General features: G+C 44.0%; 1 protein-coding gene across 5 annotated transcripts in view; it reads right to left on the bottom strand.

Moving 5' to 3' along the window:
- Nucleotides 1-954: 954 nt before the first annotated feature.
- The window catches only part of LOC126377017 (actin-binding LIM protein 3), a 51,995-nt gene continuing 27,432 nt past the window's right edge, over nucleotides 955-25,517 (bottom strand). For 2 of the 5 annotated variants that reach the window (XM_050024620.1, XM_050024616.1), the window contains exons 2-19: nucleotides 18,348-18,508; nucleotides 16,891-17,009; nucleotides 16,377-16,642; nucleotides 16,018-16,075; nucleotides 15,458-15,620; nucleotides 13,575-13,754; nucleotides 12,313-12,384; nucleotides 11,121-11,295; nucleotides 10,916-11,043; nucleotides 10,722-10,833; nucleotides 9,947-10,092; nucleotides 9,760-9,839; nucleotides 9,118-9,266; nucleotides 5,954-6,033; nucleotides 4,801-4,870; nucleotides 3,388-3,428; nucleotides 2,791-2,976; nucleotides 955-2,711 (exon numbers count right to left, since the gene is read on the bottom strand). In XM_050024620.1, coding sequence (XP_049880577.1) covers nucleotides 2,598-2,711; nucleotides 2,791-2,976; nucleotides 3,388-3,428; nucleotides 4,801-4,870; nucleotides 5,954-6,033; nucleotides 9,118-9,266; nucleotides 9,760-9,839; nucleotides 9,947-10,092; nucleotides 10,722-10,833; nucleotides 10,916-11,043; nucleotides 11,121-11,295; nucleotides 12,313-12,384; nucleotides 13,575-13,754; nucleotides 15,458-15,620; nucleotides 16,018-16,075; nucleotides 16,377-16,642; nucleotides 16,891-17,009; nucleotides 18,348-18,508 — 2,300 coding nt within the window. In that variant the 3' untranslated portion in view covers nucleotides 955-2,597. The other 3 variants (XM_050024617.1, XM_050024618.1, XM_050024621.1) reach the window with 3 other exon arrangements.

Genomic DNA, 25,517 nt, shown 5'->3' on the forward strand with positions numbered 1-25,517 from the left:
GTTTCGTTCAGAAATACATTCTGAGGATGGGAGTTAAAAGGCCACATCGAAGCGATTCATCTAAAAAAGCAATATTGTAAAAATAAAAGGAAATGCGCAATGCAAATTAATTATGTCTAATAGCAATATTGCTTTTTTAGTAGATGAATTTATTACTTTACTCTTTGGATGAATACCTTTGATGTGGCGTTTTTAATCCCTCCCCCCGCTCCCCCAAATCCAAATGTTGCCATATTGGTACTTAGTGATGCAACCACAACTGATTCAATAAGCTAGTTCACTCAGTCTAACCCATCTAAAAATATAAAAGGAGAAACTGACTGACTGACATATCAACGCACAGCCTAAACGTAGGCACTTGAAATTTGGAAGGGACGTAGCTTAGGTACCGTAGAGGTGCACTAAGAAAGGAATTACCGGAATTCCCACGGGAACGGGAATTAGCGGGAAAAATCCTTCGTCGACAGAGTCGTTCAATATGGATTTTTGACATTCGTTTTATCTTGGCCCGGGCTTACTTTTGAATTCAAATATCTAAACAATTATTGACTGAGGGACTTTCCAGCCTACGTTCCCCAAAAACAATATAGATGGCGCTGTACAAATTTAACATAATGAGGGACTTTCCACATTACGTTTTTTAAAAAATAATATATGTAGATGGAACTGTCTAGATTTAACGTGATAATTACCTTTTTTCTCATTACTCGGAGTACAAAATTATTCAAAAATAGCCGCACATTCGCACATTTATACCCAAAAACAAAGATAAAACATGCTAACATGTCTGTTAAATATGAAATTAGAAGGTTAAACGAAAGGAAACCTTTTTTGGGAAAGTCACCTGGAAATCCTGGAATGTCCCTCGTTATAGTGGATTACCACTAATATAGTATGAATTCCTGATGGTATAGAAAAATCTCGAACTAGAAATAAGAAATAAAGACACGCAAGTGATTGGAAATGCATTATTATTACTCAAAAGCATAGTCTTCTTGTTTAAAATCACTGATAAATTGCTCTCATTGTGTCACGTCGCAACCATGACAGTACAATATTTTTGAAAATCCAAATATTAGTACTCGCGCAGGAGTACGTGAATTATAGTAAGTCGTAAATAGCCGCAGGCGAATAATAAAATACACTCACAAAGTTCGCGGGCGTCTGTTCTAGTAAACATTATGAGGAGCTCGCCAGAGATATACTTAGTGCATTTTATTATAAAGCCTGTTCATCATAAGCTTTACATTGCTAAAATAAATCGTATATACATTTGAATATATATATATAATATATATGCCGATGCCGGCCACAGCGGCCGAGCAACGAGCTTGTGACGTGTCTTAGCGCATCTAGGTCGGCACCACGTGATTACATACTACACTACACCGAGACAATGTGTACAACCAGCTAAATCAATCACATAAATCATAATAAAAATTTGTGTGATGTTAAAACAATATAAATTAACACGTAAAGAATATTTTCACATACATTCTGGAGTCGATATTATAAAGTGCTCATGTACTTCGAAGGTACTAATTTCTAAAAGGTTAGAGGCTTTTGAAGTTGCTAAAGCTGTGAAGACAGCAGGCGGAGTCCAAGAGCACGGCAGCAGTAGGAACAGGCGAGTCCCCCTGCTGGCGGGCTGCGGGGATAGTAAGGGAGTGAAGACAGCACGGCGGCGGTGTCGCGGACACGCGACACGGTGACCTGGTAACGAATTAGGCATTCCATTTGATAGTAAGCTACCTACCTTACACGATACTTACAGCACTAGAAGCTGCACTCGCTCACAGCACGCGACACTAACATCTCGCTAAAATAACATTAAAAACAACGCGTCGCCCGAAGCGGCTCGAGCACGGAACGTTCATTAGCTAACTGCCAATAGTAGAAGGAGCTGCCGCGACGCGGGCCCGGGATACCATGTGGTATAGACTGTAACGGTGGACCATGTGGGAGGCGTGACGTCACGACGCGGCCTGCACACGCCCGCTACCGACGAAAGCTATACTTAACCTACGTAGTACATTTGTATGTCCCGACTTACAGCTACCGCAATATAGGTCTCTTACAAATTACAATATATTTGGTTCTCACTAAAGTAAATCAAATACACTCGCGCACACAACTCTCATATATATTAGTCATTCTATAAAACAAGGCATCAATATATTAACAGCTCGGCGTTACTAGGTAACGAGGCGGCGGCTGCGGCGGCGCCCAGTTCTATGAACTCGCACTCTATACAATATACACGATACACGCGTGTACACCACGCGCGTGTACACCACGCGTGTACACCACGCGTGTACACCACGCGCCACGGACACGGGGGACCGTGGTGCGGCGTAACATCGCAGCGCCCGCCGCGGCCCGGCGGCGGCGGCCCGCTTGTACACCTTATCGCGGTCCAATAAGGTTTAAAAGTGAGGCGCCGGGCGGGGTCTGTGCGCCGCCGCCGGGCCGGGGTCGGCAGCAGCACGCGCGAACTTACGATACATTAAAGTTAAAATATAAAAATAAAATAACAACAAGTCGTAATAAATAATGTGGTGATCGGATTATGCGGCACGGGGATCATCGGGCGGCGGTTAGAAGAGCCTCGCGCGGCGCTTGAGCTCGTTGCGGCGCCACTGCGGCAGGCGGTAGAAGTCCTGCCGCCCGATCTGCAGGATCGCCTCGAACTCCGCGTCCGACAGGTGCCGCTGCAACACAAGCGCTGGTCGTTACGTATACTGGAGGGGGCGACACACTACTCCTATCGAAAGACATTTGGCACTTCACCTCGAGGTTGAGGCGGTCGACGTCGGGCGGCAGGCGGTAGTTGGTGATGAGCAGCAGGTGGTAGGGGTACAGCTTGGCGGGCTCGTGCAGCAGCAGCGACGTGGCCATGTTGGGCAGCGAGCGCCGCCCGCCGCCGCGGCACATGCCCGCCCCGCCCGCCGCGCCCGCCCCGCCGCCGTCCGTCGTCTGCAACCATACGCGATACTCATTCAAAAACCGACTTCAAAGCCTTGACGTTTACTTCGGAGGTGTCGTCTGCCGCCGTCGAGGCGCCGCGCTCGCGGTCAAACTATAATGAGCGATTCTAAAGTTCTTTATTTGAATATTTAAAATGTTCCATTTCTGAAGCATAACTGTCCGGCAACCGTTGGATCATTTCCATCTACGGTCATATCAGACACTCAGAAACGCGTCATTCCGCAGCACGAAGCGCTCTCCAAATGTAATCATATTATATCAGAGCATGAAATGTTTAACAAATGAAAGTGCATATACTTATTTTTTATAACTTTTTACGGATTAAAATCACAAATAACAAATTTCAACATACGTTTATATTATTTAACGTAACTAAATAACTGTATCGCTGGAACTCACCACAGCACTCCTGTCCACGTCGGTGATGGAGCCGGCAGATACTGCAAGCAAACGACAACGTTAACAACACGCCAGTACACCGACACCATCATGGACATTCAGTACAAGTGAGTGCGCCCTCCAGTCCACGTGGATGGTAGCACAAGAGCGGGCACAGAACAACGTGAACGTGATGAACATAAACCAACCGTTTCTCTACGGATCATTATCTAAAATTGACAATCTCTTTCCGAAAATAGTAATAATAAATGGACGAAACATACAAAGCAAACTAATGCCTACTTTTAAACATTAATTTTATATTGGATTCTAAATTTTGATAGTGTTAGTTGGGCGAGAGACGCAACACGGCGACTAGCTCCTCAAGGCAGCCATGCTACGGCGGCAGCACAGGCGATGACCGCATCTACCCGACATCGTGTACTTGACGCTACAATCATATGACAAGGATGTCGATAACAATATTGATAAAGCGTGCGCGGTGCTCTGACAGAGAGCGTAAGTTCAATTATGGAAATGTTGTCGCTTCAGAAAAACGGACGTAAAAGCGAAAGTTTAACTTTGAAAGTGCGACAAAGAGATTGAAAGGCAGCGCAAGAGATACATGAAGATGAGGGGTCATGACGTGAGCGGGGGTGCGTGTGTATAGCTGTCTCGCTCTAGCAGCCGGCGGGCGGGTAGCGGCGTCCCTCTCGCACTTACCGCACAGGTCCGTCCGCACTGGGCACAACACACAAGCGCCGGTTATAATACATATTACAGTAAAAGTGTGTCCGTGGTAGTAATGTCCGGAGGTGTTGGCCAGCTACAGTGTAGTGAACTAGGTATCGTATGTAAAGTGTAATCACGTGTCAGAGAACTAGAACATACACAGGAACGAATACATACTAAGGTAACAATTGCGTAATATTGGTAGCGATGGAATGCTCACTGAGGGTAGAAGAGTGAGATATCCTTATAGTTGTGTTACTGAGACACGCAAGAACAGAAAAGGTATTATTGAACATGACGGCAGAGGGGCCTCGGGGGACACTGGGCTCGCATACAGCAGGGATACTCCGGCCGTCGCGTGCGCACGCGTTAGCAGCGATCGTTGCTACAGATGGTATGTATAGTTAAGGGTGAAGATATTGAGCCCTCGGGCGGCTCTAATCGGCCGTTTGGTGGCGGTCACGGCGCGTGTCGTTCGATGTGCGCATACAGTCTGTCCCCAGCACCCGATATGCTGCCTGCACCACATACACGACATCTTAGTCAACGACCCGTTGTCAGAGCTCTTAGAATCTGGTAATCGCCACTATCATCGAATAATAAACGTATCACAGTCAGGCGGGAGTGTCCCTACTGCTAGGACGAGTCAGCTGGTACTGGCATCCTACACGGTGTCCACGTGAGGGTATAGCATGTACGTACTGTCAGACTTGCCGCTGCTGAAGTCGGTGCTGTGCGTCTTGTCCCCGAGCGCGCTGAACGTGAAGTCCCCCTGCAACACACACACGGCTGGCACGCGTTGCTCGCGGCCGGGCGACGCGGCCAGGTGCTTGCACCACACCAGGGCCGCCTCGCCACTATACTCCTTACGTGTATTCAAGCCATAATCACTGATAATTTTCACACAAATGGTACATCTAATTGTCATTTTCGATGTACAGATTTGGTTTTTTTTTTGATTCCTCCCGTCTTGATTGACCCGTCAGTCAGTCCTCGTTCGTCATATTGTGGTCACGTATAACAAGTTGAATTTTCAAAACATTTTGTTTTCTAAAATATACAATTTACAAACGTAATTAGACGTACCATTTAAGAGACAAAACTCAATATACAGCAATAGACACTCTAGACATGAAGCATTAACAGAATATAAATATCTACACTAGAAACCAATTTATATAAAAACTTCATAAATATATAAGTGCAGCTATAGGAAGACCAACTACAAGAACGTACTCAGCAAGAAAGCATCGGACAGACACGTCGCAACTGGAATACATATCAATAATACATACGTATACTGCCATAGACAATATTTTAATATAAACCCCAGTTTATAAACCAATGCTGTACAACACAACCAGGTACAACCTCGTCACAACTCCCGGAGGACACCTTCCAGCCATGATATAAGATGTTGAGTAACGTTTACGGCCTTATTATTATTGGCCATTCATAAGCGAATTCAGTGACATCTAGTAATAAGCTACACTATAGACCAACCAGTAGTGATATACTGACCATGGCTTCTTTTAATGACCAAAGAATTATATATAAAGCTGCCACGGCTGGAGGTTGTCTTTATCTACCTAGATGTATTTTCAGGGAGGTGTATAATCGGGCTTTTTCAGGGAGATATATACTCGTGAGGGATTATTCAGAGGGAGATATACTTAAACACAAATAATCAGATACTATGTAGTAAGGGTGAGATTTACTCATGGAGAGAAATACCAAGGGAATGTTCAGGAAGACATAATTTTGCACACTCGGGAGAGAAATACTTAGGGACACATATAGTCGGGGAGAGGTATACTCGTGGCCCATTCCAGTCCCAGACGCGTGTCATACTCACGGCGGTGCTGGAGGAGAAGGTGTGGCTGCGGGCGGCCAGCCCGTAGCCGGGCCGCGGCGGCGCGCGCAGCGACGACACCACTGCAACACCACGCTACACTCGCGCTGGGCTCTACGGGGCTAGCGGGACCGGGGGCCTAACGTACTTAGCTCCTAGCGGGACCGTCATCGTTGTTGACCTTAACCTTATTACCGCCTGTCTGTCTTTGCAGGTGGAGCGTTATTTGATTCAGTTAATTTATCTGTAAAATGTTATACTTTTTTATATAAACAAATAAGCCTATTTTAAAAATGACAACAACGATCACGATTTCGATTCTTACAACTAAATACTTAAGCTAGCTTATGTTGTAATTAAGGAGCCGCCTTCATGGCCAGTAAATGGGTGATTGGTGGCGTGGCCCGCGGCCGGGCCATGAGGGCGGCCCGCGTCACCTGCACGCACGTGTCCCGCCAGCTGCGCCGGCAGCGTGGCCGCCCGCCAGGCGCCGCCCGCCCGCCCCGCCCGCCCCGCCCGCCCCGCTACAACCACACACGTCACCACACACGGCGCCCACGCCCGCCCACGTGCACGCAGACATCGAACGACCAGTACAAAAGGCTCTTTTTTAGGAAATGTCGGTGTTAGTGAATGCTGTCTCAAGAAAAACTACGACAAGCATGTAAAATATGATATTTTACAGATTATTCTGTATCTGTTTTTTATATAGTTTTCACAGCTGATGAAGTAGCTGTATAATATATACTATATACACTACACCACTGCCTTCCCCTTCGGGGATATGAGCGTGTTGCCAAATTACGTCATATTTTTTTTTTGTGACAATATACTTCGAGACGTAATTTTTGTCGCCAATGCAAACTAAATGCTACGCTAGTCGAAATGCGTCCGCGCAGGTCGTACGGTCGATGTTGCGTGCGTGACCGAGCGGTGCGGGTACCGATACACTCTGCACGCAGTCCAATAAAAAACTTTAAAACATACATTTTTTATTCGACTGCGGTACTTTATAAACACACACTTGATTTCATTTACTTTGCACATTTATATTTTATTTACCGTTTAAATGTTATGAAATCAAATGTTCGTCAAAACATGCTCGACTCGACACATGAGCGGCAAAATAAATATACATTTAAAATAATCATTTATAATAAATAACAATTCATATAATCATTCATAATAAATGAAATTAAAGGATGAACTTTTATAAAATGAAACTAATACGTAAATAAATAAATACGTACAAATTAAGTAGTATATAAAGCAGAACGCCATGCACGGAATTAGTTGTTAGTTAAGTAAAATATAAATATTAAATAAAAATATTAACAAATTAAAAATTAAGAAACTTAAATACAAATCTGCAGTTTTGTTGTAACGTGCGTTTAAGAAGCTGTAAGCAGGATATGACACCAATACACACTTGCAAAATAACGAACGCCGCCGGCAAGGATCAACAACGAGTGTTGGAGTTATAATATAAAGAATGCATTTTTTACATCTAGATGTAACTCAAAATCATTTATTCGACGTAAGTTTATGAAATTACTTAAGGAATCATTATATTTTATTGTCCTATTCGTTTACTTACATAAGTTTATTTCAAAATCGTTATTCTATTGTGTTGTTTGTATGATTATATGATTTGTACAAGGCCTTCGAAACTTTTTTTTCGATATAGCCCAAAATAAAGAAAGAACAGATTTTTGCCTTGAAGTGTGACTAAAGTTGATGTAATGTCAAGTCAAACCTCTCCTACTCTGCAGTTTGTCTATGACACGCTTTACTTTAATCACAACGCTAAGCTAACGAGGCAGTAATTGCTGCCCAAATGAATATAAATTTAGAATTTGGAACCCGGCGGAAGGTACGGCGGCGTCGTAAGCGGTACATGGTACAAGCCAATCTTGGGAAGCTCTCACCTCGAGTCCTGTGACGTCACCTCACCGACGGATCACCTACACTCGCTCACAACTGCTATGATACGCGATGAACGACAAAGCGGACGCGGGTAATAAACTAGACTAGATACTATGGAGACGAAGTATACATAGTAATGTGAGTAAGCAAGGCGCGGAATGTTCCGGACTCGGACTCACCCTCGCGAGTGCAGTACGACTGTACCGTAACAGACGTTGGTGTCCAATATTGAGACATACTCCATTGTTTATGACGTGTACGCTCAGAGCCTGTCGCAACTGAAGTAACAATATGAAATAGTAACTAGTAGTATAGTGTACGCTCTGTCCTTCATCGACACATCACGTATGTACGGTAGAATTGTTATTTCCTTTGATTCAAAAATATATACTTTTTTATATTAGAAAAATATGCTACGACAATATTTCGAGTTTAACAATTCTAACGTACATACCGAATGTTAGATAGATTCTATGTAATAGTTAATATTAATTCGTAAGATTGAGAAGGGCCGCAGTGATGAGAGAATTTACATTACATACATGTAGTCACCGCTGTTAGTACAAGTTGTAAGTCATCGTTATGAAGGATTATAAGAATGGCCGAGTGGTCGTTACAGATGCTATCAGCAAGTTTCCGGGTGATAACTACTTCTTGCACAGATTTTTTATTAGGTCCTTAATTTGTAAATATAACCGACAATCATATTAAGTAACGTTACACATGCGGATACTTGCTTGAGATAGCTTCTGTTGATAAAGATAGATCTTAAGTCGAAGTGTGAAGATTTACATAAACACCATGAATTCTGCGGAATCGTCCCAATTTGTTTGTTATTGCTATGGGACAAGTGCGTAGAATCGGTCAGTGTTATGCACAAGATATATCATCAGTTCAGGACGTAAACTTAGTATGGAGCATTTTAGGTAGTGGTTTAAACAAGTCCTTCCAAGTTTGCGTCCTGTTAGTTTATCAATGGCCGTAGTACAGAGAGAACAGTAGACGAATTCCATGCAAGCCGGCGGATGGGATGCGTGGAAGCACCGTTACCGACGTAGGTATCTGATAGAGCGAACCCTGTGACTTCAGTCAAGTATAGAATGCTAGCAGAGTCCAAGTGGACATGTACAAATGGTCACGTCAAAAAAGGATCGGAATGCGACCTGCATGGAGCGTACTGTTTCCTCTTTACGTCGCCTATGCCGCGCAGCGGTGTGGCGGAGTGGCGGGTGTGGGCGTACCGTTGTAGGAGGGGATGTGTCCGTGGCTGGCGGTGTGCGCGCAGGAGGCGTCGTGGAGGGCGCGGTGGTCCAGGCTGCGCGAGGGGGACGCGCCCACGGGGGACGAGTAGCGCAGGCGCGGGGCCGCCTCGCGGGCCGCGCTCGGGGTGCTGCCGGGACAATCATCCACTGTTTAGTGGTTTTTAACACCCTGTATACTTATAAGAGACCCTCTGACATGATCTCCCAGAAAGAGCATCGGGGGTAAAAATGATGTATGGGGCTGTGATCGAGGCGACACGGTGACTATCGGAAAACTTTCAGATCTTAGGAAACTGATTCGCATCAGGGGCCTCCCCGATGCTCTACGGCCTGGGTAAACTGTAAAACCTGGGCCAATGTTTATTTCGCATAACTTATTTAAACCTTGGTCAAATTCTATCGCAGAGAAATAAAAAACAAAATGACGAGAAATAAAAAACAAAATGACGAGAAAAAAAATGGCTGCCATGACAAGATTTGTTTTTTCAGAAGGAAATTAAAATAAAAAGGATGTATGAAGGATTTGATCGGAACTAAAAGTTCTATCGCCTAATAATTATAAAACATTTGTTCCGTGCATTGTCGCCGAGGACGTGATACGCCTGACGCGCGGGTACGTACCGGCTCGCGTTCCTGGGGTCGAGGTTCTGCCGCTTCCACTGCTGCAGCTTCTCGCGCTCCTTCACCTCCTTCAAGAACACCTGCACACGACCAACATTACATATTACTTTTAATTGAATTGTTAGCTTCACACGAACTCCTAACGTCTGTTTTCAGACTATAGTAAACCAGGTTCCAGTTGTCTGACCTGCGCGATGCCCGTGTCGATCTTGGCCAGCTCCTGCTCCTCGCGCCGCAGCTGCTCACCCCCGTTGACGGCGCCGTTCACCTTGCCGTCCTCCTCGTCGCTGTCCGCTACGCCCTTGTACGTGTCCGACCAGCGGCGCCGCCGCTCTGCAACGACACGATCGATACATATTAAACGAACAATGTGATGACAAAATGACACGAACGCGTGACTTTGTGAACTGCAACATTGCTCACTTTACACCGGCCCAAGCGTCTCACAAAGTTATACAGACAAAATGACAAGATTGTGACAATTGCACCTTTATTCCACCAATCGCTTGATAGTCATTTGTTTTGTAGACGTTCATTTGTTTTACACGATGACCATCTTATCCCGGTGGTTCAACCAGTCGGACATAATTCCACCGTTGTACCACGGATCATACAATCATAAATATAAAAAAAGAGTTGAACTGTGGGTAATTTACTTCTCCGTAGCACAACCAGTTGGACATCGCAGTTGTACCACGGGTCGGGAGGGTTGAAGTGCATAATTTTATGACACGTTGGCTACCAATACTTTAAAAATGTCTCACATGATTAAAACACATAATAATGGGTTCTTACCGCGTTTAAAGCAATATGAGATTCCCGATATTCACATCGATTCGATTGTCTCACATGGTCATACTTATACAGTCACTCGTGTCAGTAAGTCGAATCATGTGACGTAGTTAAGATACTCGACCGGGAAGCGGCTGGTGAGCGAGCCAGGTGTATGTGGGTGTAGTTACCGGGGTCGGTGTAGGGGTACGGCGGCGCGGGGAAGTCGTCGCGCTCGATCTTGGGCTGCGTGCCGGGCGGGGGCTTGTAGGCCGCCGGGTAGTGGGACAGCTCGATGGGCTCCTGCGGACGGAAACCGTTTATGTCACTGCAGCACTACACCGCCGGCCGCGACGGGTATGTGCGAGTGTACGCGTATAGCCACCTCGTTGTTCATGTGCGGCGACTTGGGCCGCGGCGTCTCGCAGCGGATGGAGTCCACCAGCACGCGCATGCCGGGCCGCGACGACGCCTTGCTGCCGGCGCGGGAGCTGGCGCGGGTGCTGGCCGACGCTGCGGGCACCACCACATACACACGTCAATGCTTTCATCCAAAGTGCAGGGCCGTCAGGGGGGCACGGGGTACTCACAGGGCGGGCGGTGGAAGTGCGGGCTGGCGGGCGGCGCGGGCTGCAGCGGGCGCCGCAGGTAGTTGGGCTCGGACGTGAGGTAGCTGTAGGTGGTGATGCGCGCGGGCGACGCCAGCCCCGAGCCCGAGCCGTACGAGCGCAGCGCCAGCCCCGGGGACACGCCGCGGGACCCGTACTGCGGACGCATACACTGTCACCATACGTGTAACAGACACACACTCCGTCTATTGGTAAAACACTAATTTCCTATAAACCATTTGAGGTGTTCACATACACTAACAGTGCAATATCTTCCATCCAGAAATACATTTCCTCCCACAATCGCATCACGATCCTAATATATCATCAATATTGTTCGATGCCTTAAGAAATATAATTAAACAAAATATTATACAAAAACTATTCCAACATCTAATACAATACACACATATTTTCTGCGCAATACTAATCAAATAAAAGCCAAATCATAAAAAAAACGATCGATACTGCTGTAATAATACTGAACTCAATAATTCATCACATCAAATCGCCACGCTTTAAAATCTGTAATTAAACTGCCGGGTTCTAGTCATAACAAAGATCCACTCCACTGCCTTCTCCCTCTCAATATAATAGAGTGATTTAGGCTCTTACTAAAGAAGCGTGCTAAGTCTTCGCCTCGATCTCGTACCATCGAGGCGAGATCGTGATCAAACGCAAATTGATTTCCAACAAAAACTAAAAATGTAAACAAACTACATACTAAGGCAGTTAGTCAACACATCCACATGCCGGGTGCGACTACGACACACAGTGACAACGTGAATGAGACATCAACACAGGGCTGACTACAGGGACACAACCAAACTTGTAAATGTGTCAACTAAAACAAGGAAATGTGCTTTAGAACGGATCGAGATGGGTAAACAAACATATATTAAAGAAGAGCTGTTCTAAGTTACGTTTTAGGCTCGTCATTGTGTTTGGCGACCCAATCACTACGGCGAGACGTTGTTTCACTACTTGCTGATAGCGCATCCAGAACATATCCGGCAGATAGGCTATCAGATAACTTATCAGCAAGTAGGGAACCAGAATCCGAGTAAGTATAATTATGTTAAAATCCTGCATAATGATGGAATGAAAAATGAAGATTCCATTCGAAAGCACAAAAACTTAAAGAATAAAAAAAAGTAAAGGTAAAGTGACGGACCTTCCTGGTCAAGCTACTGTAGGGGCTGCAGTAGGAGCCGTTGACGCTGGGCGTGCGCGAGCGCAGCGAGAACTGCACAACATTGCTCATGTTACACCGGCCCAGGCGTCTCACAGTGTGACACAGTGGCATGCTTGACGAAGTGACACGTTGACCCGCAGGACTTTACTATTCGTTACACACCGACACATGTGGCTATGTGACACTACAGGTATGACAATGTGTCACATTTATATACGTCATTTAGTTACTCGTGTCAGTTCTGTGGTGACTGCACATCATGATGATATGCAGTCACTCGTGTCAATATGTCACAGTTACACGTCAGTGTGTCACGTTTGTGTTAGACATTCACTCGTGTAAGTTTGTCAGTCACGTGAGTGGACGTGACATGTTACAGGTAGGTGACACGCGTGGGCACGGCCGCGCTCGGGGTGTGACACGTTAGGTGCGGTAGTTTAGACATGACTCTAAAGTTGGTTGGTTATGAGTCGTGCCGTACAATTATTTTGAGAAAGTGATACAAAACTGAATATTTGATCGAGTGTATAACGTGGGACAACCCGAGCGTCGGAAGGTGAAAAAAAAAGATAAATTATTAACAAAAAGAACTGAAAAAAAAAGGAAAAATCATTCCATAAAGGGCCCAAACAAACACATCTTCAAATACTTTAAATCAAATAATGAATTGCGTATTCATTTGTACGTTTCGTTTGGCCATTGAACATAAAATTATAGAAGTTGCTGGTATATTCCGTGCTACATATTTCACAATATATCCAAACACGAATACACCAGCAAGCAGCTACAGTGTGGCAACAACATACATTACTGGTGCACTTATAATACGACATCTACTACTACACTTCGACCAAAATAATAATGATTAGGCTAACTATAGCATCTTAAGACAGTATACATAACCAGATCCCTGTCTTTTACGATGAAATCATGGATACAATCAAGGAGTGAAGTCAATTTCACAAAAATTATATTTTGAAAATATTATATTTCGGTCGAAGTGTGAGTACACGATCATTCTACGGGGCTGGTACGTCTACTGACATGCTGATGTGAAGCACAGGTCGACATTTGAGGAACTAGTGGTTTTGAATAGCGGTCTAATAATCTAGATACTTTGCAACTTAAACATATTTAAAGCCCGAAAGTGGTACCTAGGCTGTCTTTCCTAATAAAAAGTGCCACTGCCGGCGGGGCTGGTGCCCTTGGCGGTCCCCACATAGCGGTCCAGTCCCTCGTACCTGCAGCTCGGAGCAGGCGCGGTCCAGCGTGGCGACGTCGCCGTGGTCGTGCGGCGCGGGCCCGCAGCGCGGGTGCCAGATGGCGGCGCCCTGCAGGAACATCTCCTCGCCGTCGCCGAAGGGGTCGCCGCACTTGCTGCAGCGCGCGCACGTCGGGTGGAAGTGGTGGTTCTCGCCCGCCTGCGGTGCAACGAGGCACATGAAGTAGGGGAAGTACTTCTATTAAAAATATAACCAAATGTACAGAGGGTGCGAAACGAGGCGGAGCCTGTTTCTTGGGAGACCGTAAAAATGGGGTACATGTAATGTTGGCGCATAGTTTGCCAAAGGAAACTTAAAGTTAAACTTATATCTAAGTATTACAGTGAAGGGAGTGTATGTTTGTCACACTAATTAATAATTGCTTACATTACAGAAAAGAATACTGATACAAGTTGAGCTCTCGCAAATAGTCGACGTCCAAGATTTAACATCATCACGGGACCGTTACGATAGTTTTCGCTGCATACAATGTGCATACAATGCTCGCGTGATCCCAGTAAGTACAGTGTCACAGCTGATCGCATCCTCGCAGACACATTGTTTCAAATATAGTAGCGATGCAACCGATTGTAGGTGAGTTACATCATAGTGGCAACGGGACATGAGTGTTATTAATATTAAGGGCGCTGAATACTTCACTACGGACGTTTCAACTGTCAAAGTATGCATCGGTCACGAGACTTGAATAATAAATTAGTTCCGGCTAGGGTTTTGAGCTATGCGACCGGCAGATATTGACTGAGACTTAACAAAATGTAGCCCTTAAATTCATTGAAGATAATAAATTTATGTTCAATTATTAAGTATATTTCTTTGATAGGCTTTGATGGGAGTGGAAGAAGCGATGTGGTGTGTCAGGGTCATAGCAAGTGGAGTTCCGTGGATCTGCCCGTCCCAACGGGAAGGAAGCGTGATCTTATGTATGTTTTCATTGTGTATTTAAGTAATCTTGCTTTCAAAGCTATCCCGGATACAATCGAGCATCACTTGAAGCGAGCGGTCCCGTGAGTCACGTCGTTCGCACGTCTGTCGTAGTGATCGGGCCGCTATTGTTGTGACACAAAGCCACGCGGCGTCGTTAGTGTCACATTGTCACGGCGCGACATCAATCATCGATCACACCGTCAATGTCAAGGTGATGCTCGTAATGTCATGGTAAAGATTAGTTGTAGGCAAGTGAGTTCCAAAATATTAGATTAGGTTTTACTGGGCAGGGACATGTATAGTTCAAAACCGAAATGTATACATTTTGGCTTTTTCCAACTTAAGTCGTTAATGTTTTTTATCATAGGTAAAATTACGTACACGCGTATTAAAAGTATACTAAGATCAAGAAGACATATAAATCCTGGGTGCCACTTATATGAACGAGGAATAAAAAATGATCTAAAGTAGTGCCTTGGGACATTCCTGCACTTTCAAGATAACCTCCTTTACTCCATTATTATGAACGCTTTGAGTTATATTTTCTAAGCATGAGTTCATACTCATTAGAAGTCTTGAAAACTAAAGCCATTATTCTTTATTCAATAGCAGTCCAATTTAAGTTACAGAATTTCGTGTTTAACACAATCAAATGCTTTAGACAAGTTGTAAATTACAAGAACGACGCTTAATATAAACGTCATTTTCTAGCAAGCAATTATGTTGGAGTTTGAGATCTTTACAGATTGTGACTGAATCTAAGTATGAACATCTGTATGATATTTAAATAGGAGCTACGCGATAAAATAAATAGAAAAAAAACAACAAATAATATGGACACTCAAGTTTCAAACTAGATTGCCGGCCATAAAGCTAATACTAATGATGAATTGGGTGTGATTATGTGCAGTACCGACCTGCAGCACCTTCCCGGAGATGTACCGCTGGCAGTAGGCGCAGCGCACGCCGTAGAGGCGCTGGTAGTCGCGCTCGCAGTACGGCACGCCGCCGCGGCCCATGTACTCGCCCTGCAGCACGCCGCCGCACTCGCCGCACGAGAAGCACCACGTGTGCCATTGTCTGCACACACCACCATTATTAATACTTGACTATTGACCTTGCTGAACTCTAAAAATGACTATTCTGAACTCTAAAATGACTATTCTGAACTCTAAAATGACTATTCTGAACTCTAAAATGACTATTCTGAACTCTAAAATGACTATTCTGAAGTTTAAGACTAAATCGGTGAGATTAACAACACACAAAACTACGTAACACGGCCCGGCGACAGTAAATAACGTCCGCACTGCCGAAGATGAATCCTTTGATTGATCACGTGTCCCTCGCATCTAGTGAAGTTAGGAAAATGTAGGACCTGTCTGTATTCTTGGACTTCATTCAATGTTTCTTTGTAGAACTATTAATATCTGAATCTTGAAAGATTAATGGAATATAGAAACTTCATACAACTGACCTGTCTAAGGCGACCAAAGCCTGCCCTTCTGATAACTCTTGACCGCATCCCGCACACTCTGTAATAGAACAAACAACAATACCATTATTGACTGTAGAAGCCAAATGTAGACTAAAGCAGGCTAGATTTAGTTTCCATGATATTAAGACATTGTAAACTTGGAAAGGGATAACAAGAATTAATTCAAGAACAGATGAAAAATTAAAATTGTTAATGCTGAAATGTTTTGAAAATTGCAATGAAAGAGAAAAAATATTATGTTTTGTTGTTAATCTTTTGTTAAACAAACAAATTAGTTTCAGCGAAAATGCGAATAAGTAAGATAGTGGATGAATGATCAAAGCATGATCAGGACTGACCCCCGGGTGTGTGGTTACCGTTCTGGTCGTGGGCGCGCGGCGCGCGGTCGTTGTGGTCGTTGTGGTCGGCGCGGCCGGCGGGGTCAGCGTGGGCGGCGTGGTCGTTGTGGTCGGCGTGGTCGCGGGCCTCGCGGCTGGGCGCGCGCGGCTCGAGGCGCGGCTCGCGCGCGGCCCGCGCCGTGTGCCGCTGCGGCGCCGCCACGCACTGCGAGCACACCACCTCCGCGCCCGTGTACGTCACCTTCTCGCCCGACGGGAACGCGCGTCTGCAACCACACACGGTGCCAACATTGCACCTACATCTCGGCGCTCTCCGGACCACTGGCCATATCAGTGTACAGTGGTCCGACAATTTTTAATCGTTTATGCTAGTGTGTAGCGTAAATCATTATCAGAAACCCCTGTTATAGACGCAGAAGCAACAAACTGCAGATAGATAGATATACCAGTAAATATTACTGCAGAAATTGTATAAGGATCTACATAGATGAGCATTGATGTGTGTTGTCCGTACTTGCAGCGCGCGCAGGTGAAGCACTTCTGGTGGTAGGTGTTCCCGAGCGCCGACACCACCTCGCCCTCCACGTACTGCCCGCACGCCGCGCACCGCGTGCCGAACGACCGCTGGTAGTCCTGCGCACACACACCACTACGGCTCAAACAACCACAGAGAATGCAATACACGCCGCGCAAGAGGCTTGCACAGCAGTGAACACTCTACACAGATGTGAAATGAGGGACTTTCCAGGCTACGTTCAACAAAAACAATATAGATGGCGTTGAATCTGTTACTAATACTAGGTTAAGTTTTCTGTTACTAACGAAATACGGACTAGTTTCCGAAATAAATATTTTGAATGTGAACGGATTTAAAATGACCTATTTTATCGTTACTCGGGTGCGTAATTATTCCAAAATACAATGTAATTGCAGAAGCAGATATAAAAATAATTATTGCTTGATATTTGGATCACATTATATATAGAATTATGTTGCTACCTATATTGCTTTTCTTTATTTTGATCAGAATAATAATGGGGGGAAGATGGAATTGTGCCTTGGTGTAATAAAAAGAGTCATCATTTATACTTTATATATAAATAAATAAAGGTCAAACGAAGAAAAATCTGTACAGCGCCATCTATACTGTTTTAGAAAGAACGTAGCCATTACGACAATAAGACCTTTACTTTAGCCATTTTTGCACCGTTCCACACTTACTGCATGTCACACCGAAGGTAGGTAACTATTTCTTTATTTATTTCTAAACGATCACTAAAAAACAATTTCAAAACGGACTTATTTAACGAAAACATTGAAAATAAACCTTAGTGTGAGAGTAGCTTTAAATATGCAACACATGATAGCGGCGATGCTCGGCGATGTCTGCTCGCACCTGTTGGCACACGCGGTGGTTGTGCCCAACATTCGACAATGTCATCGCCCCTGCTATTGTTAGCCGGATATAGGTCACGTTTTACAAGCCTAATAAAAGGGACGTCTGCTATGTTTACGAGATTCAAGCTTTACTTGAAGCGGAAACAAAGCGTCGTAAATTAAATGTCTGCGGCCTGATCCGGAAATCATCGCGTCATTTATATCCACGCCGTGTCCACCGCGAAAAATAGAAAAGGCGGAAATGTTTTATGAATATTTAGGTAAGTACTCTCTGCAAGCTTACTGACTGACGGAACTTAATACGACGTCACTCAATTGATACCGGAACCCTAAACGCGCACTTAATTTACGTTTATTAATAAGAACGGCATCTTGAGAGAGATAAGAGCGGTTTATTAATACGGACCTAAGTTTTCCCATAGCATTACATTAGGACAATAGGGTTGATGGGGTTGGTAATCCACCTCACAATCCACGCGATAGAAGAAGATATTAGGACAAAGAGGAGGAAAACCCGGCTAAGTAGCGAATTCCACGAGATTGCGTCGGTCGTCTTGTAGAAAGAGTGTTGACCTGTGGGCAGTAGTAGTGTCCGTCCTTGCAGAAGAACCCTCCCTTGGCGAGCGAGGCGCTGCACGCCCGGCAGGTGAAGCACGCCGTGTGGAAGTACTTGTCGGACACGCGCAGCACCTCGCCGCTGCACTTGCCGCCGCACGCGCCGCACACCACCTTGCCTGCAACACAAACAAACATTACATTATTAAAACATTACGCTAAATTGTTTCAACAGCAATACTACTGACAATGTACGTATGTGGTAGGGATCGCATAGCTTTGACGTGTGCAGATGAGTATATCCTAATTGGGGTACCCAGATGTACATCCGTCGGCAGATGAATGAAGTACCCACACGTCACCGAGCTTTCTGTTAGACCAACGTGATAGGTGGTGAGCTGCATCGAAAACAAAGTATACAATGCCAATGTATTGATTTACTGGTGAAGAACATACAAAAATATAAAATATGTACCAACTATCAAACACTTAAGTATTGGCGGATTCCGAACGAAAACAATTTACTGCGTTTGGTGATATGCCATTTCTGCACCTTTAAAATTGTCTCCACCTAACAAGACCCCTCTCAGATCATGTCCACCACATTTATTATTTTACAAAATACACCGCCCATTTTCTAGAAATTGAAGCCATACCGTACGACTGTTTATTTTATTATTGTACAGATAACCTAATTGAAGCGTGGGCGAGTGGAATAGGTAACCCAATTTCTCCGTGCGGAGAGTTCGGTGGGGTCCGTAATAACGTTTAATAAAGGCGCTCGTAATAAATTCACATTAGTAGGGGTCAACGAGAGGGCCCGGACCCACGCCGCGGTGCAGCCGCGGCACACTGCGCCGACAATTGCCTGCACCGCACTGCACCACACGTCAGGGGAGACCTGAATAATATATTCACTGCTGCAAGAGAGAATCGACAATCGCATCCTGCACGTCATTTAGTATTGACCGCACATTTTTATGACGCATCGTTTTTTTTCTATAATTTCTCTCTTTGTTAAACTGTGCGAACAAAGGCTTCAACTTGGACATAGTTCTGTAAATTTTATTGTATTAATCGACATTATTAGTTTTTCATTTGCTCTATACTTGCATATAACGGAAGATGTAGTAAATCAAGGCCATAAGTGGGTACCTAATTGATTACCTTATATAAATATTGACCGCACACTCAGTCGGTTACCAATAAAAGAGACGTCGTTTAGCAACGATATCCTGATTTTAACAGGTTAAATCCCAGTGATGAACATACAAAAACTATATGCAATTCATCAACCAAACAACCCGTTACAGCATGACACCAGGTGTAATTGGGTCACGCCCCGCCGGGTGTGACATCCCTCGTTAGCACTCCGGTCAACGCCCGAAGCGGGGCGGGACCTGCGTGATTCAATCACTGTAGTCTCCTAGTCTACCCGGTACAACCAGAAGAGCCCGCGTCGGTTCCATCAGCCTCATTACTTTAATGGACAATCGCGAAACAGCCACGCAAACTGATCTATCAAATGTTCAATTACGTGAACAAGTTCGAAGGTCAAATGGTCTCCAAGTGCACAGATAATTCATTTATTTTACAACTCCCAGTGGTAGAATACGGTTCAGCCCCGATCAGAGGGGAGGCCTGTTTCCAGCAGTGGTACATATTAGGTTATTAATTTGTAAATTTCAAATACTACTAACATAGAAAAAGTGCTAGACCTATCTATTTACATTAGACTCCCGTATTCAAAACACGGTCACAAACTTAACCACTAGTAGGTTAGGTACCAATGTTATGAGACTTATTGATACTAAGTAGGTATATTATAAAGTTCAAAGGCAATTAATGCGGCATGTTATCGTTGTGGTGTGCAATCACGACGACGACGCAACGATCACGTGGGGTGGGGAGTCCCACAACGAGCCGCAACGGCCGGTGGACTGGCGGTTACGGATACTATTTTTTCTCAAAACTGGATATTATATGGACTGGTTAAAATACAAAGACTTTAAGAGCACGGACAACATCTAACAGGAAAGATTCCGCTAAATACGAATGATTCGGGGGGATTGTATCTGTCTACCCCATGATTGATTGATAAACACAATGACTCCGCTCTGTATCCGCCCTGACTTCATATACCTAAATATAATGTACAGTACACTATACTCAAGTTTGATGTCTCAAACCACATAATATAAATATAAATACTTTTCGATCTAAAAACAACCACATCTATAGTAAAATTGAGAAAAAACTCGCTCCACCTTAGAACACTTATTAGAAAAATAGATGAATAGTACAGTATGTAGAACATGTAATCAATTAAGATGTGTATCATAGCAGAGGATGACAGTTGGTCCACATTACGTGCAGCGGTGAGCAGCTGATCATGATAACAGTATCTGTTGTGTGCGCACGCGCCGCGTCTCCGGTCGAAACATAAAACATACGTGAACTCACGCTCATAAATAAACCTTATAAAGTATTTAATGTCCCAGCTGAGTCTTCTAAGATACAATATTACCTTAACTTTATTACGGTTTCTAAAAAACAGATTTATATCTTGACAAAATACTCATTCAACAAATGCAAATTGCCACATTAGAGTATTAACATCCTAACAGAAGACAAACAAACGCAACTATTCAAGAAAACGACATAATAAAGCAAGCTGAATTATTATTGAGAGATAATAAACATAATATAAATAGATGTAAAACAAAAAAAAATACTATACTTTTAAAACAAAGGTCTACTGAAGAAAACGAAAATATTTCAAATGTTAGACTGCCATAACGTATAACAAAAATACCAACATAAGCAGAGTGTCGACTCATCAGGGCGTTAATGACGTGTACTAGCGCTGACTGGCGCCATCCAGGGCGAGCATTCCCATCACGGCTGTAAAGTTGTGAAGCTGTCGTGAAGGAAGCTGCCGGGCGGAGGCCTATATATAGTCGTTGGAGCGGCGCCAGCAGCCCCACACGCGGACCACCTTCCGCATTCAGCGCGGTTGAGATAGGTTCCACATACGACGCCGTTCCACGCAATCTATATTGAAAATTCAACCGAATGAAGAAAAGCAAGTTAAAAAGAAATGCATTTCAGTACCGTATTTTAATAAATATTTCTATATTCATTTAAATCTAAAGAATTTTGAACTTTGTATAATGATATTGGCTGACCCCTACATATACAGGCTGGAGTTCGTGATTGCAAATCAAATACCCAATTGCCTAAATCAAGATGGACAGCACAATGAACAATTTCATGCTGATATTAATTACGCGGGTCGTAATAGACCGAACACAGTCATTAATAGCTTTATTGGTCGTAACGTGTCAAAATTTCCGCCATTAATTTCTAAAACCAACAGCAACTATTTGTTAGGAAAAGCGCAAGACTGATAAACAAGAATATGCATAGCAAATTATATTCACAAAACATGATGGATCACTCGTAGGTATAGAACGACTTAATGTACGAGTGCGATCACCTCTTCGATGGTGCAGCCATCAATCTCCAAGCAGCGGACGAGAACCGCGACAAAAACCAGTCTCCGGCCGACATGACTCAACGAGCAAAAACTGACAGGTGGACTATGGACTAGCTTATGATTATATCACATGACTAATACAATAACAGCTGTTACATACATCCTCGCCATATTACAACAATGTTTAGTCAAAACCAAACTCCCCAATTTGATGAGTGCAAATTTGTTGCTCAAACATTTCGTGCGTTCAATGTCGTCGTTAAGCCACAATAAACAGTCAGTCAGTGCCTGATAGGTTTTTACATTGATATTGTATTTTTAGCTTCTGAAATTACTCATCCAGTGTGACGTAATGTTACATTATTGTCGCATTACGTTATCATGGCACCTACTTAATGATAACACGCCAGTACGGTGTTGGGTGTATTTTGGCAATAAAACAGAACAAGTATTCAGCAATTTGCATTTGGGTCACCTAATTTCACGGAGCGAGGAATCTTCCTGGAAGCAATCTTAACGGCGAAATGTATACCAGTACCTTAACTCCATCATATTATAGTTCACGGTCCATGAGCACAGCAATGCAGCTAAATGCCATGATACAGCGACCACAACAAAGAAAGAAACAGAAAAAAATGTAAAAGGTACAATTTAACAAGATATCAAACAAGAACAATAGAAACTAGAAACTGCAAATGGATAAACCGTATTGGAAACTAGGAATGGCAATGAATGTGGACAGATGTAGCAACAAGCGACGTGACATATACGTCTCTGGAGAGTCGCAGGGTCGCGATTGTGCAGCGATCAGCGGGCGACATATGACACGGCACGGGGCTCTCCCCACGGACAACTTCCGACCGTCGCATCGACGACGCAACCAAATAGAAATAGTTTATTTATTCGCATACAATTCATCCTGTTAACTTGCTGAGGTAAGAGGAGAGTGAATATGGCCAGACGCTGCGTTCTGATTGGTTCACTCAAGATTATAAAAACGTCGAAAGTTCACAGAAGGTCGTGATTGGTCTGATGTGGTCGGGCGGCTTTTTAGTCAGATGTGTTGACAGAACCCGTTGATCTGTTATTAGGAGTCTAGAGGTTGTACCGTCGATGCTCACATGCTCGCTGCGCTCGTAAACTTGTGCAACACTGTTAAATATTATGCATTGTCAGCACCACGCCATTCACAAGCCGTCCCGACTGACATAACACGCTGTGCATATCATAAAACACTTGGCACAGACTTTAATAGCTTTATTGGTATTAATAAATGTTGTACATAAACATCCACATATGATACTGACGCTACTGGGTTAATGCATCGTTGGTGTATGGAGTATAGGTACGTAATATTCCAATTTGTTAAAAATAGCCAAAAGTTTCAAAACAAAGTTTTTATAACAAAACAATACGTAGATTTAGATCGAACCCACTGAATTTAATTTACTACTACTGGCTTGAGTCGGTGATTTCATCTCAGTACTCATCATAAATTCCTAGGAAGTTGTGACATAAATTACGAAATGATGATTAAGGAGATTGCTATTGTTAATATATTTATCATTACAATCAGACGCCCATAGCAGCGACTAATTGCAAGGAATAGTGTTATCCAATCGTGCTGGAGTGAACGAGGGTATAAATTGATCGTATCTCGAGTCCACGACGCACGAGGCAAGAGTCAAGACGGCGTCGGCCGGCCTCAGGTCGCTATCGCACGCATCTCGCCGCTTTCACCAATTTGCGACGACGCACAACACTGTGCCCTTAAACACAATAACAGCCTATTCATCTTCATAACGACATCAATACTACTCCTTATACAGGCAATTTTCAATTATGGCATTGAAATGTGGTGCTAACAATGTTTACAAATGCTACAGATATTTTACACAACTTTATATAAAGCTATCGCTAAGTCGTGTAGACAGATACTCACAATTAAAGCCTTATAAAACAATAAATATATAAAACAATAAGTTAAAAGAATAACTTTGTTCATTAGAAAGTATTTTATAATAACAGACAGTGATAAATATATCTTATAAGATATAAATCACTCTGGAGAGCGGAGTATGAGAGTGCAAGATCGAGACGATTTACAGTTGGCGCACGTCATCAATTATTATTACCCAGAGACATGACAACCGTGCGGCTCCAGTTAATGGCGCATTTTCTCTGCCATAAACCGTTCAGCCACTCACATATAAATGTTACAAATAAGTCGTACGCGCATCCAGCCCGCGCCGCCCATTAGCGTGTCGAGGCAAGCTGCGCGGTGTGCACGTTGAAATGGATATCTGTCTTGCTGGCGGCGCGAGACGTGCAAACACGATGGTATCGTGATTAGTGAACCGAATGTCCGATCAGATAGTGCAGCCGGCATCGCGGCACATGGAGAGTGTCTGACTGGGCCGCGGTCTAAGTGAGCGAGTCAGCTCCGCGACCCGTCGTGAGTACTCGTGAGCCGCCTTCACGCGCGCTCCTCACACAATTATTATCAAACACTTTACACTTTTGTTTCGCCGCTTGTAAATGTTCAGTAATAGCCGTCATTTTCACTGCTGCACCATTCAAACGAAAGGGATCAGTTCCTTTATTATCTGTTCCGAGATTCCTGCTGATTGAGATGTCAAGCAAGAATCTGGTTAAGAAATAATTAATGAAATTGTGTAGTGTGTTGTAGACATGCTGCTGGGTTGGGGGGTCAGGAGGTCGCGTCGCTGTGACAGCTGATCATTGGTCACCGACCACCGAGTGACACATCGTTGCTTCGATTGCTTGCTTTCACATCTCACGGTCATGTGTACAAATCATTGTAAAACACATAACTGTATCTAATGGCTTTATGGTATTCCGTATAATCATACAGAAAATTAGTTTTATTTCAAATGGTAGAGATATTTCTCGTTGATAAGGAACACGATATTGCGGCCAAATTAAATTTCGAACGACCCATAATTGGGAGCAATTGGAAGGCACCTGATTCTAAAGATACGGACACGGCCACGAAATGAGTATACCGAACAATTATCCGTGTAGATTGTAGAAGAACAATGGCGGCGTGGGCGGAGTATCCGTGCGGCGGCAACATGATGTGAGGAGACCCTGAGCCACCGCAGGATGCCCGCAATTCCCGCGCTCCCACACTCCCGCCGGGGCAGGGCCGCATGCGGGCGGCGGTACTACTCTAAGTGACGATTTTTGGGAACCAATTCAAGGCTACATTTTACAGATTCAAACGACATACATACATACCCCTGCCTTCCCATTGTGGTAGCAGAGACTTCAATCAACATCCCTCCGAATATATGTAAAACGATCTAAGAAAACGTTCGGTGATAAACCTGAATATAGGTACAATAGAAAATATTACAATTTTCACAGGCACTCAACATTGATTCTGGCTGCGAGCTCGACATGTAGACGAAATATATGTGACACTTGCGTTCATAGCGCCAGAACAATCGCCGGTTGTGTTTCTGCGACGTGACGAAATCTACGGCCACAGTGTAGTCATTGTCCATCCACATTGTGGATCGGAATCTCCGACAATTTGTGTGTCGAACAAATATGAGTAATTATTGTAAGTTTGTGGCGTTTCCCGTGAGAAAGCGCAGGTCGACGCGAGTAGAGACTGAAAACTGGATAGTGTGGTGTAGTGGTGTCGAGCAAATTGCATCAAT

The sequence above is a fragment of the Pectinophora gossypiella genome, chromosome 22, assembly GCF_024362695.1.
Source record: "Pectinophora gossypiella chromosome 22, ilPecGoss1.1, whole genome shotgun sequence".
NCBI classification, from domain to species: domain Eukaryota; kingdom Metazoa; phylum Arthropoda; class Insecta; order Lepidoptera; family Gelechiidae; genus Pectinophora; species Pectinophora gossypiella.